At 51.3% G+C, this 21498-nt stretch overlaps 1 protein-coding gene across 1 annotated transcript; it reads right to left on the bottom strand.

Annotated features, from left to right (window-relative positions):
* Positions 1-1622: 1622 nt before the first annotated feature.
* On the bottom strand, positions 1623-21159 carry LOC142913845 (protein Dr1-like). The gene is made up of 5 exons (XM_076061018.1): positions 21059-21159; positions 19871-20010; positions 17535-17793; positions 8283-8449; positions 1623-5548 (listed from the first exon to the last, which is right to left on the bottom strand). The coding sequence occupies exons 3-5, from the start codon at positions 17773-17775 to the stop codon at positions 5387-5389; spliced, it is 570 nt and encodes a 189-aa protein (XP_075917133.1). The 5' UTR covers positions 17776-17793; positions 19871-20010; positions 21059-21159; the 3' UTR covers positions 1623-5386.
* Positions 21160-21498: the final 339 nt, after the last annotated feature.

The following is a 21498-nucleotide window of genomic DNA, read 5'->3' as shown; positions in this document are numbered from 1 at the left end:
AAATTGTATCCTACAACATCAGTGCAGCGCCACATTAAATACGTACTACAATGACAATAGTTTAAAGTGATTTGAAGCATATGCTTAGCTCTTTCGGTAAAGTCACGTTGAAGGGAAACAACAAAACAAAAAATATATATAGAACAATATATTTTATTGTTTTGTTGTTTCCCTTCAACGTGACTTTACCGAAAGCGCTAAGGATATGAATTACTGCAGTCACGAAAGCTTTAAATCAAATTTGATTTGAAGCAGGTTTTTTTTTGGGGGGGGGGGGCAGAGCTTTGTGACGTCATATTTGAGGGGGTGTCTGACTTTTTGTGACGCCGTGTGAAGAGGGGGCGGGGGGGTCAAAAATCGTCCAAAATCGCTTAACGTAATTTATGGACGGCCCCTTATACCCATCTTCTCGGTTGAAATTGTCTGTGTTTATACATTTGGATGGCTTCATGAACAAATCTTTGATGGTAGCCCGAAGGTTTGCAGAGTACCTTGGTCTCGGAAAAAAACAATATCGTGCGAGCCCACAGCGTTATAACAATGATCAGCCACTGCAGAGGTATTGGTTCTGCCGTGTTTTAAAACTGCCTTGTGTTCGCGAACACGGTCCGAGACATGTCGTTTCGTTTCCCCAATGTAACTGCTGCCGCAGACACAACTTAGCTTGTAGACACCAGGGTATTGCATGTCTGGATGACATCCTTTACAGATGGGATAAAATCACGGATTTTGTGTACTGTATTGAATCGGACCTGGATCTTATGTTTGTTAAAGATTTTGGAAATCTTTTTGGTAACACATGCCATGTATGGCAAGGTGATGGTTTTGATTGGGTCCTCAGATGGTTGTCTCCCCGTGGTTGGGACTACAGCTTTGGGGATTGTGCGGTCTGAGTATCCATTCATCTTGAGGGCTTGGTGTATGTGCTCCAGTTCACTGGCTAGGTGGCGCTGGTCGGAGATGCAGCGGGCCCTATGGTGTGGTTTTGATGAGGGAGTCAGACTTTCAATAGGAATCCGTGTGGGTGGCTTTCCTGTAGACGGAATGTCCCAAAGAGCCATCAGGCCTCTTCTCGATCAAAACATCCAGGAATGGTAGCTTGCCATCATTTTCCACTTCCATGGTGAATTTGATAGATGGGTGTATGGAATTTATGTGGTTGAAAAACTGGTTCAGTGCTGACTGGCCATGTGGCCAGATGACGAAAGTGTCATCTATGTATCTCTTCCACAGGGAAGGACGTAGGGTGGATGTCAGGATGGCATCTGTTTCAAATTTCTCCATGAAGACATTCGCTACCACTGGTGATAAGGGAGAGCCCATAAGGGTGCCTTCATTTCGTTTGTAGAATGTACCATTCCAGATGAAGTAAGTGTTGGTAAGACAGCACCTCACCAAAGTTGGTACATCAGGATTCAGTCCCTGTTGGACCAAGTCTTCAATGATTGCTATCGTGTCAGGTACAGGTACCTTGGTGAACAGAGACTACATCGAAGCTGACAAGCAAATCATCTCAACAACTCCACAACCAACAATCACCTCAACAACTCCACAACCAACAACAATCACCTCAACGACAACTACACAACCAACAACAATTACCTCAAAAAGAACTCCACAACCAACAGCAACCACCATTTACAACCACCACCACACGAACGAAGCCACCAACAATCAACAGAAATAAACCACCGCTACTACCACAACACCAACAGACACCACTAAAACAAACAACCAACAATACCCCCGACAACAAACTACCACCACCAGCACACGACTAGCACAAAACACCACGACAACAACAAGCCCAATTCCAGAACGAACAATAATCACCACCAGCTAAACCCAAGGCACTTACAATGACGACTAACAACCACTACTACCATCAACAACAACCATCACCACCAACAACTAACACCACGACCTATAACGTCAACCAAAGACAAAGATCCCCCGTATGGCTTTTACAGACTGTTTGGGCAAGTGCTGTTAGCGAGCACCAATGAAGACCGGCACGGTACACGAAGGGGTCGGTGGCCAACAACCACGCCCGATCGCCTTTGTCTTAATTTGAGGCTGAGTCGACCTAGGGGAGGCCGGTCTAGATTATCATCACCGGTGTTGGCCGTGAACGGGAATAGAACTCGGGTCGCCGGGTTTGTAGCGCGGCACACTAACTGCTACATTACCGCTGCCCACTAACGTCAACCACCACCATGATCAATATTAAAGTATTACCACCAACAGCCACCACTAACATCAACCACAATTACCACCAACAAACCGACACCACTACAATAACAACACTAGCCACAACCAACAGCAAGCGTACACAATACAGGTTTTTGTTTGGGTTAGATCATATAATTATGTCGTCAAACCCACCCGACACAACCAATTAGTAAGGTTAGTCACGTAAACAAAACATGGCAATTCGTTACTAATTCAGCACACCGGTTGTGTGTTGGAGAGTAATCCCACACTTACAATAATAGTACAAGGCTTGGCTATGGCTCGCTCACGACACTGCCGACTTCTGGCGCATGGCGGGGTAAACCATGGATACTTCCAACTCATTCTGGCTTTATTGACCTGGTCAAGGCACTATAATACCATCAAGAGGCCTCTCGGCTCTGGGTTGTTCTTCATGCTTTCGGAGTCCCTGACACTCGGCTCACAATCATTAAGGACCTTCATGATGGTGAGCGGGCCCGGGTAAAACGACGAGGCCTGAAGTCAGAGCCATTCCCTGTTCACCTTGGGGTGCGACATTATTATCCTCTGGCCCCTACATTATTTAAACACCTTTTTCGACCACGTAGTTTAAGCTTTCCATGGATGTACCGGAGTAATTTCCATCTGGTACAGATACAAAGGGATGCTGATCGATGCTCCGGTGCGGTCGAGAGATGGTTCCCTATTGGTCAACCATATTATGTATGCTGATGATCTAGTCATTGCTTTTCACCGAGGAGTTGGAGACGCTGCCGCTGAATCTGGAACGTGCTATCCAGAGGCGAGGCCTTACCATCAGCCGCTCCAAAACTAAGCACCTGACTGGGTATTGTGTCATCAAACACTCCACCATACCTGGGCAGTGTGCAAAAACCAGCTCCAGTTTGACAGCAGAGGTGTCGCTCCGAATCAGCCGAGCGGCATTACCTTTTCATCGGCAATGTAACGCTGTATGGAAGCTACCCGGTCATGCAAAGCTTCAGGTTCTGTCGGCCACAGTCATGTCCTCCCTTCTCTATGCTTGCGAAATGTAGACCCTATAATCTTCGCCAGTTAGAAACATTCAGGCTGCCATGCTTACGATCAACCTGGGTTTAACCAGGCTGGATTTGTGAGTTCACAAATCCTCTAAAGATCTGGACAGTCCCATCGTTGAGCTCTTCCAGGAGTCAAGGCTGCGTTGGCTGGGTCATGGAGCACACATGCCCATACAGCTTTTGTTTGGTTGGATAAAGGGGGCTAAACAGACACAGCACGGGCTCGAAAAGAGATGGAATTATGTGGTGCAAGAGGATATGGACTTTCCAATAACTGGTACCAGCAGTGTTAAGATTGGCCTCTGTGGAGGAGAATCGTGAAGGATGCTACGGGGCAGTTGGAGGCAACCGCCCTCCGGCAACAAAGGAGGGCAGAGGAGTGACGCTCACAACAATGAGTGGAGCGCCAGGCGGCTAAAACACAGCAAGTTGGCATTGTAGGGGGCACAGATTGTGCATCGGCCAGTCAACCCATGGCACCTGGGTCTCTCCATGACCTGCCAGCAGGCGTTTGACACTTCACGTAGCCTTAAAGTGCATATAGGCTGGCACAGGTGCTGTGGTGACGTCACCGCCACTTCGTAGCAAATGGCAGTTGTTCTTGTTGCCTGTGTGTGGACATTCAAAGCAGACAATTTATCAAGCAAAAAGGTCCTAGCAATGTTCCGATTCAATAGGAAATGGTAGCAAGCCCGAGCTACTGGTCGGCTTCATCATTCCGCTCGTTCAAAAACGTAAATGACAGTGTCAGCATGTGCTTGATAATAGCGCTTGTCCAACACTAACATTTTAATGACAAATGTTTGCCTTTGAATGCAAAACTTTCCCCCGTCTCTTTTGCTGGAACACCTGCAGTAGTTTAGTGATGGAAACACGGCAATGTATCGAGGAGTCAATTTGGGTTGAGCTCCGAGTGTTCTCAACGCGCATGCATGCACATTCTCCAAGTGCTCTGGTTTCCTGCCAAACGGCCTTGCATGGAATTGGCCAAACATCCCAACATAGGACCCTGCTCAACAATAGTCTTGTTTTTAAGTCTCATCTTGAACGTAACGAACGTCACAGAGTTTCTCAACACGCGCGATCCACCAACCGTCGCTGCCTCCGCACTGCCGGACTAAAAACGCACGCCCCACGACCGTTCTCGGCTTGAATTTACACAAGCGGCCTAGGCAGAAGACGCATTGAGCAACACGCTCTCCCCGAACAAGCGACGGTGAAGACAGAAGGCGTGAAAGTAAAGGCAACAATGCAGTAGGAACGCTCCTGCTGAAAACTTCCAGGACCGCTGCCAGAAGCTGCGTGAACGCTCCGATTGATGTATCGGAGGGGAAACTCACTGAACGGGGGACTGCCATTGGAATCTCAACTTGGCCTTTGTGGATATTTCACAAACGTTGACTTGCACGTCACTTAGATGTAATGCAGAGGGAAGCCAACGCATTTGGGGTGGCACCACTCCATCGGGTCACTCAAGCGAGATGCCTGCACAAGAAACACGTGGGGGTTTTTTTACCCCATAGATTTCTGTTAATTTGTGGGTTTTCATTTATTACTTTTTTACATACATACGTACACACCCCCATGTGTCTACAGGCATGCGTGCGCCAGTCTCTTAGTGCTTGTTCAGCGAACGGTTCGTGACTAATCACCTAGTAAACGGTAAGCATGTGACAATTTACCCTCCCCCTACGTGCGATTTCATCGATCGTCACGAATGAGTGTTAAGCTTTTACTGTTTGTCATGTTTAGACCATCCTACCGGTGCTCAATATCTAGGCACCCGTGTCGTCTGTACTTGCTCGACTGCACGCTATTGTTTCGCCGAGTCTTGCTTCACGAGAGACACTTGCGTGTATTGAGTGAACGTCACACACTTGCCTCACACCGATGGGCTGCTTTGCAATTATCCGACGGTTAAATTCCCTACGGGTAATTTGCAAACGATCGCGTCGAGCTGCGCTGCACGAGAAAACCACCACCGTGCGGACCGTCACGTCCTGGTCAGACTTTCGAAAGCTATCACTAACCAAATTAACAAAAACGACTCGGCATCACGCAGCCGCTGCGCGTCTTCCGCCCAGTTCCCTCGCGCACAATGGTGGCATCGCAGTCTAGTCGTCTGTGATGTCATCATCGTCGTCCTCGTCGATGACGTATTCGGTCCCCGAGGACTCGCCGGGGCTGTCTGCGGTGGAGCTGCGCTGGGCCTGCTCGGCGGCGCGCTGGATCTGCAGCCAGTCGCGCTGAGCCACCTCTGTCTGCTCTTGCCGGACCTGCGTGCACACACACACACACACAGATAGACACACAACAAAGACACTGGCACACACGCAAACACACATACGAACACGCACACACAGAGACACAGAGACAAAGACACACACACACGCAGACACTCAGACACGCAAACACACGCAGGCACGCACGTGTCCGTGGTTTGCGCGCACACAAAGATAAAGATCCCCCATTTAGCCTTAACAGACTGTAGGGGCAAGTGCTGTTAGCGAGCACCTATGAAGGCCGGCACGGCACACGAGGGGGTGGGTGGCCAACACCACGCCCGGCCGCCTTTGTCTCCCCAGTGGCGATGTTTACACACCGCACCAGGTACTCATTTGAGGCTGAGTCGACCTAGGGGAGGCCCGGGACCGGTTCAGATAATCGTCACTGGTGTTGGCCGTGAGCGGGAATCGAACCCGGGTCGCCAGGTTCATAGCGCAGCGCGCTAACCGCTACACTATCGCTCCCCACACACACACACACACAAGTTCCCTGCACCTCCAATTAGCACGGTTGGCTATGTACGGTGCGAAAGAAGTTCAACATACACACGAGTCCATGGCATGAGCACACTCAGGCACGCACAAGTCCATGGCCTGCATTGGATTAACTGACCTTGCTCAAACAATTATCATTATGCATGGTCAACTTGAAGGTCAATGCACTTGTTGCATCAATGTTCCAGGGATTATAAATCAATGTTCCAAGGATTATTTTTTAAAAAAACCTTCAAAACACGTCTGTACACAGCTCATCCAACTCATTGGCAGTCCTGAGCTGGCAGGGAAAATGTCATTCACCCAGTAAATATTAACGTTGGGCAAACATTGGCATGTGGTTGGAACTGTTGGACAAACGATCGCCAAACGTCAGCCTAATGTTCCATGTTTACCAGGTATACGGTATGGACCAGCCCGCTGGATAACAACCACCTTGAATTCTCACGAAAAAACACGAAGAATCACTGAATGTATTAACTCCCAGAGGGATGATTGGCTGAATTTACCCTCAGCTGAGATTTAAACTCATGCCGTTCTAATTGTGAATAGGGTGCCAAGACGCAACGCCACCCAGCCAGAATCGCCCAGTACCCGAGTGCAGGCTTCCCTCGCTTCATCCGGTAAATGCCTTCCAATAAAACGGCGCACAAAGCGAAACCGCACGATGACCGCTGCGTGCAGAGTAGTAGAATATGGTACACACAGTACATAGAGCACACAATGTTGTCCCACATCCAACCGCATAGCCTGCTGGGTAGCACATTCAGTCCACACAATGTTGTACCACGTCCAACCGCACAGCCTGCTGGGTAGCACATTCAGTCCACACAATGTTGTACCACGTCCAACCGCACAGCCTGCTGGGTAGCACATTCAGTCCACACAATGTTGTACCACGTCAGACCGCATAGCCTGCTGGGTAGCACATTCAGTCCACACAATGTTGTACCACGTCTGACCGCATAGCCTGCTGGGTAGCACATTCAGTCCAGACAATGTTGTACCACGTCAGACCGCATAGCCGCATATGAGTAAATTCAAACTGCATACGGCGAATTTTGAGTAGACAAATATGAGCTCCATATAAATCGCTCACACAAACCTTACCCAATTGGTTAATAATGAGAACACTCCAGCCCACGACAGGTTAATGACTGATCATTTGAATGCGGAGCATTTTCCCCATCGCCCGCTGTCACGGACAGGGGCTTGCGAAGCACCAGGTTTACACGAGCTTGCAACGAGCGTTTGCCCGATTTGCGTAGTGCGAGGCCGCTCACCTTTTGATTTGCCAGGGAAGGTGAAGAGTACAAAACCCTGGGGAAATTAAATTGGTAAAACTGGGGTCCGCTAAAACAAAACCCCTTGGGGAGATTCAAGTGGCATTGGTCAGGAGAGAGGAATGGGTTGAGAACTCTTAGGTCCGAGGACTAAATGTGCCTTTGCGATTCTGCTTGCTCGAAGCGTCGTGGTGTGGGTTGGCTTCATAAAGAGCACGGTTCCACTTTGCCGTGTACTCCTTTACACCGTTAACGTTTGCTGTTTTGATCACAACATTCTGAAACATGAGCGTTTGCGGCTAAAGGAGAGTTCTGTGCTCCTGGTGCTGTGATAACGGCGTCAGCCGCTTGCCCATTCTGATGGCGTACAAGTACGTCATCATGTACGTAACCAGAAGAAAAACGAAGATGAAAGAACTTTTATCGGTATCGAAGCTTCCACAAGGCCATGCGGGAGGGCGTGTGGCACAGTTTGGCGCCAGCGATTGTAGAGTGCGGTCGTGTCGCTACAGTTCTCTACGGTGACTACAATGTCTTGAAAAACAACGGCGCTACGCCGCCTCTCCAAATAAAACCAACCGCTTACGCGTTCCGAGATTTACCAGTGAACGGGACATCCCAGCCTGCAACCTGCAGTCGCCTCGGAACGGGAAAGGGTTAGCACACACACTCGTGTTGCACATGCAGCTCCATGCTAACACGACCGCATTCACGCCAACGTGAGCGCCATGACGCTGCTAATAAAACAGAGGAGGTTGCTTCTCGTTTGCTTTATTAGTGTACCTCCTCGCACAGTAGCATCACGCGCATTGTGCACGCGACCGAGTGCCACTCGGCACAACGTGCTAAATACTCTAGCGTAAACGACGGTGATGGGACTGCACGCGCGTTGCGGGGGAAAGGGTCCGGGGGGGAGGGGGTGTGGGGGGTAACAGCTCGCGCCTCGCCTGCTCAATGAGCGCCTGCTGCTGGCGCAGCAGCTCCGGCTCCGGCACGCCAAGCGCCTCGAGGCGACGGGTGGCGCGGCGGCGGCGAGACAGCGCCAGCGCACGGAACTCGGCGTGACACGCGCGCAGCTCGCCCATGCTGCCCGCCAGACCCAGGCGCTCCAGTGCTAGACGGACGCACGTGCACACGCCGCTCTCGCGTCAAGACAGAGACTCGACCCCGTGCAGCCTCAACAGACTGCTCGGGGCAAGCGCTGTTTGCGAGCAGCTATTGAGACCGGCGTGGCACCCGAGAGGGCGAGTGGACAACAACATTTCCGCCGTTTTTTTCCTCCCCAGTGCCGATTTAAGGCTGAGTTGACCTAGGGAAGGATGAGGACCGGTTCAGATATCCGGGTCGGGGGATTCGTACCGGAGTGCGCTAACCACTGCACCGCCGCTCCCCAGTGTTACACACACACACAGTGCTCCAGTGTTAAACACACACACACAGTGCTCCAGTGTTACACACACACACAGTGCTCCAGTGTTACACACACACACACACACAGTGCTCCAGTGTTACACACACACACAGTCCTCCAGTGTTACACACACAAACAGTGCTCCAGTGTTACACACACAGTGCTCCAGTGTTACACACACAGTGCTGCAGTGTTACACACACACACAGTGCTCCAGTGTTACACACACAGTGCTCCAGTGTTACACACACACACAGTGCTCCAGTGTTACACACACACACAGTGCTCCAGTGTTACACACACACACACAGTGCTCCAGTGTTACACACACACACAGTGCTCCAGTGTTACACACACACACAGTGCTCCAGTGTTACACACACACAGTGCTCCAGTGTTACACACACACAGTGCTCCAGTGTTACACACACACACACAGTGCTCCAGTGTTACACACACACACAGTGCTCCAGTGTTACACACACACACAGTGCTCCAGTGTTACACACACACAGTGCTCCAGTGTTACACACACACAGTGCTCCAGTGTTACACACACACAGTGCTCCAGTGTTACACACACACACACAGTGCTCCAGTGTTACACACACACACAGTGCTCCAGTGTTACACACACACACAGTGCTCCAGTGTTACACACACACAGTGCTCCAGTGTTACACACACACAGTGCTCCAGTGTTACACACGCACACAGTGCTCCAGTGTTACACACACACACAGTGCTCCAGTGTTACACACACAGTGCTCCAGTGTTACACACACACACAGTGCTCCAGTGTTACACACACACACAGTGCTCCAGTGTTACACACACACACAGTGCTCCAGTGTTACACACACACACAGTGCTCCAGTGTTACACACACACAGTGCTCCAGTGTTACACACACACAGTGCTCCAGTGTTACACACACACACACAGTGCTCCAGTGTTACACACATACACAGTGCTCCAGTGTTACACACACACACACAGTGCTCCAGTGTTACACACACACAGTGCTCCAGTGTTACACACACACAGTGCTCCAGTGTTACACACGCACACAGTGCTCCAGTGTTACACACACACACAGTGCTCCAGTGTTACACACACACACAGTGCTACAGTGTTACACACACACACAGTGCTCCAGTGTTACACACACACACAGTGCTCCAGTGTTACACACACACACAGTGCTCCAGTGTTACACACACACACAGTGCTCCAGTGTTACACACACACACACACAGTGCTCCAGTGTTACACACACACAGTGCTCCAGTGTTACACACACACACAGTGCTCCAGTGTTACACACACACAGTGCTCCAGTGTTACACACACACACACACAGTGCTCCAGTGTTACACACAGTGCTCCAGTGTTACAACAACAACCGCCATTCGCCACTAATTGGCGGTGACGTCACCACGACGCTTGTGCCAGGCTATGTGCACCGTGAGGCCACGTGAAGTGTCGAACGCCCGCTGGCAGGAGGTCACTGGGCAGACCCAGGTGCCACGGGTCGACTGACTGAGATGACTGGCTGATGCACCACCTGTGCCCCCTACTGTGCCAACCTGCTGTGCTTTAGCCACCCGGCGTTCCGCTCGTTGTTGTGAGCGTCGCTCCTCCGCCCTCCGTTGTTGTTGGAGGGCGACTGCCTCCAACTGCCCAGTAGCATCCTTCACGAGCCTCCTCCACAGAGGCCGTTCTTGACACCGCTGGTACCAGTCATCGGCAAGTCCACTCAGCTCCACGTCCTCCTGTACCACATCACTCCATCTCTTCTCTAGCCCGTGCCGCGCCCGCTTAGCCCCCTCAATCCGGCCAAACAAAAGCTGTTTCGGCATGCGGTGGCTGGGCATGCGGGCTACATGACCCAGCCATCGCAGCCTTGCCTGCCGGAGGAGCTCACCGATGGGACCCTGCCCAGATCTTTCAAGGATTTGTGAGCTCCTCACACAATCCAGTCTGGTTAAACCCAGGATGGATCGTAGGCAGGCCAGCCTAAATGTTTCTAACCGGCGAAGATGTTCCACCAGGGGGGTCCACGTTTCGCAGGCGTAGAGAAGGGAGGGAATGACCGTGGCCGAGAAGACCTGAAGCTTAGTGCGGAGCGACAGACCAGGTAGCTTCCACACAGCGTTACGCAACCGATGAAAAGATATTGCCGCTCGACTGATTCGGAGTGAGACCTCTGCTGTTAAACTGGAGCCAATCATAAGCACACTGCCCAGGTATGGGAAACTCTCCACTCTCTCCACAACTGCCCCATCACCGATTGGGAGTTGTGGGGGTGGAGTGTCCGATGGTACAAAATACCCAGGCAGGTGCTTAGTTTTGGTGGGGCTGATGGTAAGGCCCCACCTCTTAGTGGCACGCTCCAGTCTCAGCAGCAGCGTCTCCAACTCCTCCTCTGACTGAGCAGCTATTACCAAATCATCAGCATACATAACGTGGTTGAGCAATAGGGAGCCATCCCTTGACCGCACCCGGGCATCGATTAGCCTCCCATTATATCTGTACCATATGGAGATTCCCCCGGTACAGCTATTGAAGGCTTCACGAACTACGTGGTCAAAATAGATGTTAAATAATGTGGGAGCCAGAGGACATCCCTGTCGCACCCCAAGGTGTACAGGGAATGGCTCTGACTCCCGGCCACGTAGTTTTACCCGGGCCCGCTCACCATCATGAAGGTCCTTAATGATCGTGAGCAGAGGGTCAGGTACTCCAAAAGCACGAAGAACGACCCAGAGCCCAGGCCTACTGATGGTATTATAGGCCTTGACCAGGTCAATAAAGCAGAGATGTAGGTCTTGTTGGAATTCCCTACACCTCTGCTGTAGCAGACGGACAGAAAATATGGCATCTGTGCAGGACCGCCCTTTCCTGAAACCGCATTGGGGCTCCGCAAGCCTCTCCTCAGCGTGCCTGGCAAGGCGATGCTGAATAATCCTTTCCAGGACCTTTCCTGGCACACTGAGGAGTGAGATGCCCCTGTAGTTGTTACAGTCTGTGCGGTCCCCCTTCTTAAAAAGGGGGACCACCAGGGCATCCTTCCAATCCTGCGGAACCCGTCCAGTGGTCCAGACTGTTGTTATGATGTCATATAGGGCAGTCTGTGCACAAACGCCACCCTCCCTCAGCATTTCGCTTGGGAGATCATCTCTGCCCGCTGCCTTTCCTGGTCTCAGACTCCGGATCGCCTTCAATACTTCCTCAGCAGATGGAACCTCAGCCAGCCACTCACAGGGGGTGACTTCATCCAATATTTGAGGCACCGCAGCCTCAGCAGGGTCATCCTCACTTTGTGCCACGATGTTTTCCTGGCTGAGGGATTTTCCCTCCCCCAGGACCTCACAGAAATGCTCAGCAAATCTGCGAACCTGTTCCTGGGGGTCGGAAATTGGATCACCGTTTTTTCCCCTAATGATGGTAATAGGTGTGGTGCTGCAGGTTACTTTTTTGATGGAGTTAAATAGAGATTTGTGATCACGGGCCACTGAGGCAGACTCCATCTCCTCAGCAACCCGCGACCACCACCCATCCTTGCAGCGCCTCACGGCTCTCCGAACCTCCGAGCGAAGGCTGCGGTAAGCCTCCTCATTCTCTGACGTGGGATTCTGTAGCCGATGACAGTGGACCTGTCGCTTTTTCTCAACCATCCTGAACAACTCCTCTGTCAGCCAGGGTGTCTGGGGAGGTCTGGACCGCGTACCCAAAGCAGCCATTGCAGCTGCATGAGTCACAGTCCTAAACCTCACCCATTTACCCTCGACATCAGGAGGAGTCGGGGACGATGCCAATCCCAGCCGCAAGCGATGATGAAATTCTCGCTTGCAACTTTCATCAGATAACTGAGACCAGGCCACTTTAGATTGGAATGGGGTCCTGGGTGTACACCCACCACCGGAGTGGAAGAATGGCAGGCGCATCTTACAGATGACTAGTCGATGGTCAGAGGGCAGATCAGCTCCACGGTAGGTCCTGGTGTCAAGGACATGGGCTCGCATTCGCTGGTCCGTCACTATGTAGTCCAGCAGATGTTCTTGCTTGGACCCGGCATGCATCCATGATGTTGTGTGGATGCGCCGATGCCGGAACAGCGTGTTGGTAATTACAAGCCCATGGGCTGCACAAAAATCTAGCAGCCTCCTACCATTGTTATTGAGCTGATCTGGCCCATGCCCTCCAATCACTCCAGACCAGGTGCCAGCATCATGACCAACTCGGGCATTGAAGTCACCCAACATGATGACTCTATCCCGAGGGGCCACTTTAGCCAGCACCTGTGACAGGAGGTCATAGAAGGCATCTGACTCATCGGCTTTGCCTGCATCCCTCCACGGATGTTCATCTTCGGTGGGGGCATAAGTAACCACGACCACCATTCCTCGCCTCCAGTTGATGGGAAGGCGAGCCCAAAGTAGCCTGGGGCTTACAGCTTCCCACACCTCACCGCCACGCTCCCACGCCCCCTTCATTCTTTTGTTCAAAAGAAGACCCGCACCCTGTTGTTTGGCAGTCTGCTGCCCCGAGTAGAGGACTGTCCACCCCTCATGGTGGCAGGAGCCAGAGCCGGTCCACCGGACCTCCTGAATGCCGCATAGATCCAGGCGGTACCGGTCCAGCTCCCGACAGAGGAGTGGCAGCCTCTCCTCTGCAGTGAGCGTTCGAACATTCCACGTGGCCACCCGTAGTGGCTTTTCGTTGTTTCTGGAGTAGCCCCGAGGGTAGGTATTCAATCTCCTGGCTCCGCCAATTGGGGTTTGGCCAGGAGACGTCATAGACGCCTGGCCCCCCGGGGCCTCCGGCACAAGCTTAGTTGTTACATATTTCAGTTTAATTCGTGGTTTCGTGGTAATTAATTGAAGGTGAAGGGGTTACCAGCCCCTCGCACCCGTTCAGAGCCCCCGTTTAGCCCCTGTGGTGGACACATATGCCATGAGGGGAGGAGCCAATCAAAATTGGATCTCCCCCCACAGCGCTGTCCACGACAGAGTTGCCCGTCCGTGTTACACACACACACAGTGCTCCAGTGTTACACACACACACACACACAGTGCTCTAGTGTTACACACACACACACAGTGCTCCAGTGTTACACACATACACACAGTGCTCCAGTGTTACACACACACACAGTGCTCCAGTGTTACACACACACAGTGCTCCAGTGTTACACACACACACACACACAGTGCTCCAGTGTTACACACACACACAGTGCTCCAGTGTTACACACACACACACAGTGCTCCAGTGTTACAATCACAGTGCTCCAGTGTTACAATCACAGTGCTCCAGTGTTACAATCACAGTGCTCCAGTGTTACACACACACACACAGTGCCCCAGTGTTACACACACACAGTGCCCCAGTGTTACACACACACAGTGCCCCAGTGTTACACACACACACAGTGCTCCAGTGTTACACACACACACACAGTGCTCCAGTGTTACACACACACACACAGTGCTCCAGTGTTACACACACACACAGTGCTCCAGTGTTACACACACACAGTGCTCCAGTGTTACACACACACAGTGCTCCAGTGTTACACACACACACACAGTGCTCCAGTGTTACACACACAGTGCTCCAGTGGTACACACACACACAGTGCCCCAGTGTTACATACACACAGTGCTCCAGTGTTACACACACACAGTGCTCCAGTGTTACACACACACAGTGCTCCAGGGTTACACACACAGTTCCCCAGTGTTACATCAACACAGTGCTCCAGTGTTACACACACACAGTGCTTCAGTGTTACACACACAGTGCTCCAGTGTTACACACACACAAACAGTGCTCCAGTGTTACACACACACACAGTGATCCATTGTGACACACACACACAGTGATCCATTGTCACACACACACACACAGTGATCCAGTGTTACACACACACAGTGCTCCAGTGTTACACACACACAGTGCTCCAGTGTTACACACACACACACAGTGCTCCAGTGTTACAAACACACACAGTGCTCCAGTGTTACACACACACACAGTGCCCCAGTGTTACACACACACACAGTGCTCCAGTGTTACACACACACAGTGCTCCAGTGTTACACACACACACAGAGTGCTCCAGTGTTACACACACACACAGTGCCCCAGTGTTACACACACAGAGTGCCCCAGTGTTACACTCACACACACACACAGAGTGCCCCAGTGTTATACTCACATACACACAGTGCTCCAGTGTTATACTCACACACACAGAGTGCTCCAGTGTTACACACACAGTGCTCCAGTGTTACACACACACACAGTGTTCCAGTGTTACACACACACAGTGCCCCAGTGTTACACACACAGTGCTCTAGTGTTACACTCACACACAGTGCCCCAGTGTTACACACACACAGTGCCCCAGTGTTACACTCACACACAGAGTGCTCCAGTGTTACACTCACACACAGAGTGCTCCAGTGTTACACACACATTGATCCAGTGTTACACACACACAGTGATCCAGTGTTACACACACAGTACTCCAGTGTTACACACACACACAGAGTGCCCCAGTGTTACACTCACACACACACAGAGTGCCCCAGTGTTATACTCACACACACACACAGTGCTCCAGTCTTACACACACAGTGCTCCAGTGTTACACACACAGTGCTCCAGTGTTACACACACACACACACAGTGCTCCAGTGTTACACACACACAGTGCCCCAGTGTTACACTCACACATACAGTGCTCCAGTGTTACACACACACACAGTGATCCAGTGTTACACACACACACACACAGTGATCCAGTGTTACACACACACAGTGCTCCAGTGTTACACACACAAACACAGTGCCCCAGTGTTACACTCACACAAACAGTGCTCCAGTGTTACACACACACACAGTGATCCAGTGTTACACACACACACAGTGATCCAGTGTTACACACATACACACAGTGCTCCAGTGTTACACACACACAGTGCTCCAGTGTTACACACACACAGTGCTCCAGTGTTACACACACACAGTGCTCCAGTGTTACACACACACAGTGCTCCAGTGTTACACACACACACAGTGCTCCAGTGTTACACACACACAGTGCTCCAGTGTTACACACACACACAGTGCCCCAGTGTTACACACACACACAGAGTGCTCCAGTGTTACACACACACACACAGTGCTCCAGTGTTACACACACAGACAGTGCTCCAGTGTTACACACACACAGTGCCCCAGTGTTACACACACAGTGCTCCAGTGTTACACACACACACACAGAGTGCCCCAGTGTTACACTCACACACACAGTGCTCCAGTGTTGCACACACACAGTGCTCCAGTGTTACACACACACACACAGTGCTCCAGTGTTACACACACACACCCAGTGCTCCAGTGTTACACACACAGTGCCCCAGTGTTACACACACACACAGTGCTCCAGTGTTACACTCACACACACACAGAGTGCCCCAGTGTTACACTCACACACACACAGAGTGCCCCAGTGTTATACTCACACACACACAGTGCTCCAGTGTTACACACACACACAGTGCTCCAGTGTTACACACACACACAGTGCTCCAGTGTTACACACACACACACAGTGCGCCAGTGTTACACACACACACACAGTGCTCCAGTGTTGCACACACACACACAGTGCCCCAGTGTTACACACACACAGTGCTCCAGTGTTACACTCACACACAGTGCCCCAGTGTTACACTCACACACACAGTGCTCCAGTGTTACACACACACAGTGCTCCAGTGTTACACACACACAGTGCTCCAGTGTTACACACACACACCCAGTGCTCCAGTGTTACACACACAGTGCCCCAGTGTTACACACACACACAGTGCCCCTGTGTTACACACACACAGTGTGCTCCAGTGTTACACTCACACAGAGTGTGCTCCAGTGTTACACACACACAGTGCCCCAGTGTTACACTCACACAGAGTGTGCTCCAGTGTTACACACACACAGTGATCCAGTGTTACACACACACAGTGCTCCAGTGTTACACACACAGTGCTCCAGTGTTACACACACAGTGCTCCAGTGTTACACTCACACACACACACAGTGCCCCAGTGTTACACTCACACACACACAGAGTGCCCCAGTGTTACACTCACACACACACAGTGCTCCAGTGTTACACACACAGTGCTCCAGTGTTACACACACACACACACAGTGCTCCAGTGTTACACACACACACAGTGCCCCAGTGTTACACTCACACACACAGTGCTCCAGTGTTACACACACACACAGTGCTCCAGTGTTACACACACAGTGCCCCAGTGTTACACACACACAGTGCCCCAGTGTTACACTCACACACACACACAGTGCTCCAGTGTTACACACACACAGTGCTCCAGTGTTACACTCACACACACATAGGGCCCCAGTGTTACACACACACAGAGTGCCCCAGTGTTACACACACACAGAGTGCCCCAGTGTTACACACACACACACACAGTGCTCCAGTGTTACACACACACACAGTGCTCCAGTGTTACACACACACACAGTGCCCCAGTGTTACACACACACACAGTGCTCCAGTGTTACACTCACACACACAGTGCTCCAGTGTTACACACACACAGTGCTCCAGTGTTACACACACACACAGTGCCCCAGTGTTAAACACACACACAGTGCCCCAGTGTTAAACACACACACAGTGCCCCAGTGTTACACACACACACACACAGTGCTCCAGTGCTGGAGCCGTGTGTACCCTGGATGACGTGCTCAGGGGAGATGGTCTTGCGCTGCGCATGGGCGCACGCCGTGTTCGCCTCGCTGGACACGTGGCGCACGAAGCGCGTGCACGCCACGCGCAGCAGGTCTCGTGCGCCCGCCGTCAGGCGCAGGCACGGCACCAGCTCGCCCACGAGGTGGCGCTGCACGGACGCGTAGGGCAGCGTCACCTGGTCGGCTTCGTGCGCCGGACCCCCGACCCCCAGCGGAGACGGCATTGCCTCCTTCTCACCGATCTTACAAAAGTACCGCAACGACGCACAGATCAGAACGCTGGGCTACGTACGGTGCGAAAGAAGTTCAACAGGCAACAACGTTCATCGCTGCCTCCCCTCCACCCCGTAGGGCCTCTTGAATAGACTGTTGGGGGCCCAGTGCTGTGCGCGGGTACCAATGAAGGCTGGCACGGCGCCCGAGGCGGGTGGGTGGGTGATTAACACCACGCCCGGTCGTCTTTGCCTCCCTAGTGCTGATGCTTACTAGCCGCACCAGGTACTCATTTAAGGTCGAGATGACCTAAGGCCCTGGGACCGGTGCAGACATTCGTCACCGGTGTTGGGCAGTAAGTGGCAATCGAACTCGGGTTGCCGGGTTCGTAACGCAGCGAGCGCCAACCACTACACCACTGAGGATGCGCTTCGAATTCATCGACTGAACGTATTCAACCTGCACTGGCCAGCCTGGTGAAGTATGGTCAAACTGCCTTCATCCAGCAACAATTGACAAAAGCGCCTAAAGGAAAAAAGATATACTTTATAGCATTCCTTCTCTCTCGCCTCCTCAATTAGCTCGAGTGTAAGAACTCCGCACAACTTTCACCGATTTCAAAGTCTACTGTTGAAAACCTTGAGTTCGACGCGTAATGGAAGATATAAATCCATAGATCGACGATGCATTGACAGGAGGCTAATGGCGAGCCATTAGTCAGCATTCTTCAAAAGGCCATGCAGCAAACAGCTGATGGCTTACTCATTGTTTTTTTCGGTAAAGTCTCGTATGTAGAAATACAATAAAATTATATTAAAACAAAACAATTACGACGTTTCGATCACAACACAAGCGATCTTCATCAGGTGTCAATAACAAATCATAGAGGTAAATACAAGAAGATGAGAGACGAGAATTCAACAAACCTAAGAAACATTATGTGAAGCACAACCAGTCAGGCCAACAACACAGTTAGACACTTCCTGGCGGACCACGAATTTCAGAAGAATGTTAAATTTCGTGTTCAACCTCTGGATTGCACCTACCAGCATAGAGTGAACAAATACGAGGTACAAAGTCAGCAGAAACACATATACAGGCCCACCAAGAGGCAAGGAGGGAGGAAAGACGCCTTCCCTTCCTCCAGGCATGGAGAGCGAAGCAGAGCTTTACAGAGAATCCAAACTTTTTTTTTTACCAGGTAAGGCCCACTGAACTATATGGCTCTTTTTCAGAAGCACCCTGGCCACAAATCATAGCTCAACGAAGTGGCTTATCATGTGGAAATGTATAGCAGCCAAATACTCGAAACGTGTGTTGATTCTAAACGTTTAGGGGGAAAACCAAAGGAGCCGGGAGAAAACTCCACACGACCAGGGGGAGAGACGCGCACGTTCCAAATATACAACAGGCGTCAGGGTCAGCATCTAACCCACGACCTTCTTGCATACGAGGCGAGGGAGTTCATACAAATAAAACACGTGTGGTTAATACAGACTTGATTCTTTGCAAAAGGAATGTATTTGTCGTCAACATCTTAACACCTCCTGTTTTTTTGCCACAAAGGGTAAAACCCATAAATATTTTTTATAATCTATTTGTGAGACATTTGGATGACGTGTACATCGGAAATGTTTTTGCATATTTGTTGCATACGTAATTTTTTTTGTATCTCATCTTGCCCGATTTTGCGATCGCTTTGTAATCACGAAGATGTTAAATGTCAGTGCTGCTGCCGCCGCACAGTAGGAAATAGATTCTACCTTATAAAACTGTAAATGTGGCCGAAATGTACACCCACTAGTAAACGATGAAGGTTGGGAAAACATTTGGCACGTGGTTTGAACTGTTGGACCAACGATGGCCGAACGTTCCACGTTTACCGGGCAGTCCCTTAGTAAAATGTCCTTTCAATTGTGATGGAGACGGCAGATTGGCTCAGCCGGCTCGTTCAAATGAATCTCTTTAGGGGGGACTTTTGTCGACACTGGAGCACGTGCTCAAATCGATGAACAAACAATATCGGCAACAATTACAGTGCAGGCTACACGGCGAGTGGACACAAGTCCCCTCCTGCCACGAGCAAGGCTCATTGCCGTACAGTACCGGTGTCAGAAGGTCACGGACGGGAAGGTCACGGACGGGAAGGCCCTGCCGATATCTCTTTCGTTGTTACAATTCTGTGATGACAACCACGGGCGGTGGTGGTGGCCGCTTGTGGGTTAAGTGAACCCGATGGTCTTGGCCTGCTCACGCGATGGCTTACACACACACACAAAGCCGTCGAGCATCGTCATTATCACCACCACCAACCACCACGTGCTAGTTCATGCCATGGCGGTCACCGTTCACTCGTGCCGTGCGTAGGGTGGGTGGGTGGGGGGGGTCACAGATGGTTGACAAACACCACAAAAAAATATTCCACTGTGGAATGTGTGCAGCGAGTACAGCAGCGTGAAGACTGGTGGGACCGGAAGGGCGAGAGGTTCTCATCTCAGTCTCTTTTGAACAGTGCCACATCCCACCCCACTCGTTCAACACCCGAGAGCACGGATGTAATTCTCACGGTCCTTAGTGCCCCAATGATTGAGGCACATTGCTGGGCATCCGTGATAAAGAGCTTCATAGCACTTGGTCGGATTTTCCGCAGTCTATACGATTCTGACATTGCAATTCATAACCCTTGCAACATTAATGATCATTATCAGAATGCTAAACTTTCGAAACCACAATGAAAACCACCATTATCATCAAGCACAGTGTAAGCTGCCAATGTACCAGATTCATATAGCGTGCATCACAATACAAATTCGCGTCATTGTAGATTACATGACGGTAACACAAAAACACACAGTACGAGTCCCTCGCATATCTGTACCCCTCCACATTAAAAAAGTCCTACAACATCCCATCGGTCACGCGGCCTTCCTCCTGGGAGTGGGGAACTTCAGCAGGCACGAGTTCCAACCCACAAAGCACAAGTGGGCTGACTTGTTCGAGATATCCACTGCTGGTGGAGTGCCCAACGTGAACGCACAAACACCGTGACGGGCGTGGTGCAGGAGTGTAGGAGTGTCGTGTGTAGGAGCGGAGCGTTGTAGTGTGTAGGAGCAGTGTAGTGTGTAGGAGTGTAGTGTGTAGGAGCAGTGTCACGTGTAGGAGCAGTGTCGTGTGTAGGAGCAGTGTCGTGTGTAGGAGCAGTGTCGCGTGTAGGAGCAGTGTAGTGTGTAGGGGGAGTGTTGTGTGTGGGAGGCGTGTTGTGTGTAGTAAGTGCACTTCACTATCGTAACGCACGGTATGCGAGTGCAGCTGTTGGACGCCGGCACGTGGCTTCACACGTGGCGTCGTATCGCCCTTTAAATACAGTAGCGTCACGTGACGTCTGCGGTTGTCGGAGTTGCGGGGGGAGGGATGGGGGTTGGGGAGGTGAGGGGTTGGGGGGGGTGAGTGGTTGGGGGGGTGAGGGGTTGGGGGGGGTGGGGGGGTGAGGGGGTGAGGGGTTGGGGGGTGAGGGGTTGGGGGGTGAGGGGGTGGAGGGTTGTTGGAGACTCTCACTTCTCCTTGTCGTATGGCTGCTGATGTTCGATGCAGGGCAACAACTACAATTTCACATTCAGGTGGTGGTCAAGCCAGCAGACAACCGCGTCAGGAGCCAGCTGAGTGGAGTATCGCAGTGATGTATTTTTGTGGATCGGGCCATTGCGTCGTTACACGTTGTACTACGGTGTGTTCAG

Source organism: Petromyzon marinus, chromosome 5, assembly GCF_048934315.1.
Source record: "Petromyzon marinus isolate PM22_M1 ecotype Great Lakes invasive population chromosome 5, UKy_Petmar_22M1.pri1.0, whole genome shotgun sequence".
In the NCBI taxonomy this organism is placed as follows: domain Eukaryota; kingdom Metazoa; phylum Chordata; class Hyperoartia; order Petromyzontiformes; family Petromyzontidae; genus Petromyzon; species Petromyzon marinus.
This window is presented reverse-complemented; position numbering and strand designations above follow the sequence as displayed.

Bases quoted from the DNA above. Each gene is read 5' to 3' on its own strand.
- LOC142913845 (XM_076061018.1), bottom strand. From the start codon at position 17,775: ATGCCGTCTCCGCTGGGGGTCGGGGGTCCGGCGCACGAAGCCGACCAG. The intron at 8,450-17,534 runs GTACACACGGCT...GCGTCCGTCTAG, and splicing joins CCCTGAGCACGTCATCCAGG to CACTGGAGCGCCTGGGTCTG. The intron at 5,549-8,282 runs GCGAGGCGCGAG...GTGTGCACGCAG, and splicing joins AGCAGGCGCTCATTGAGCAG to GTCCGGCAAGAGCAGACAGA.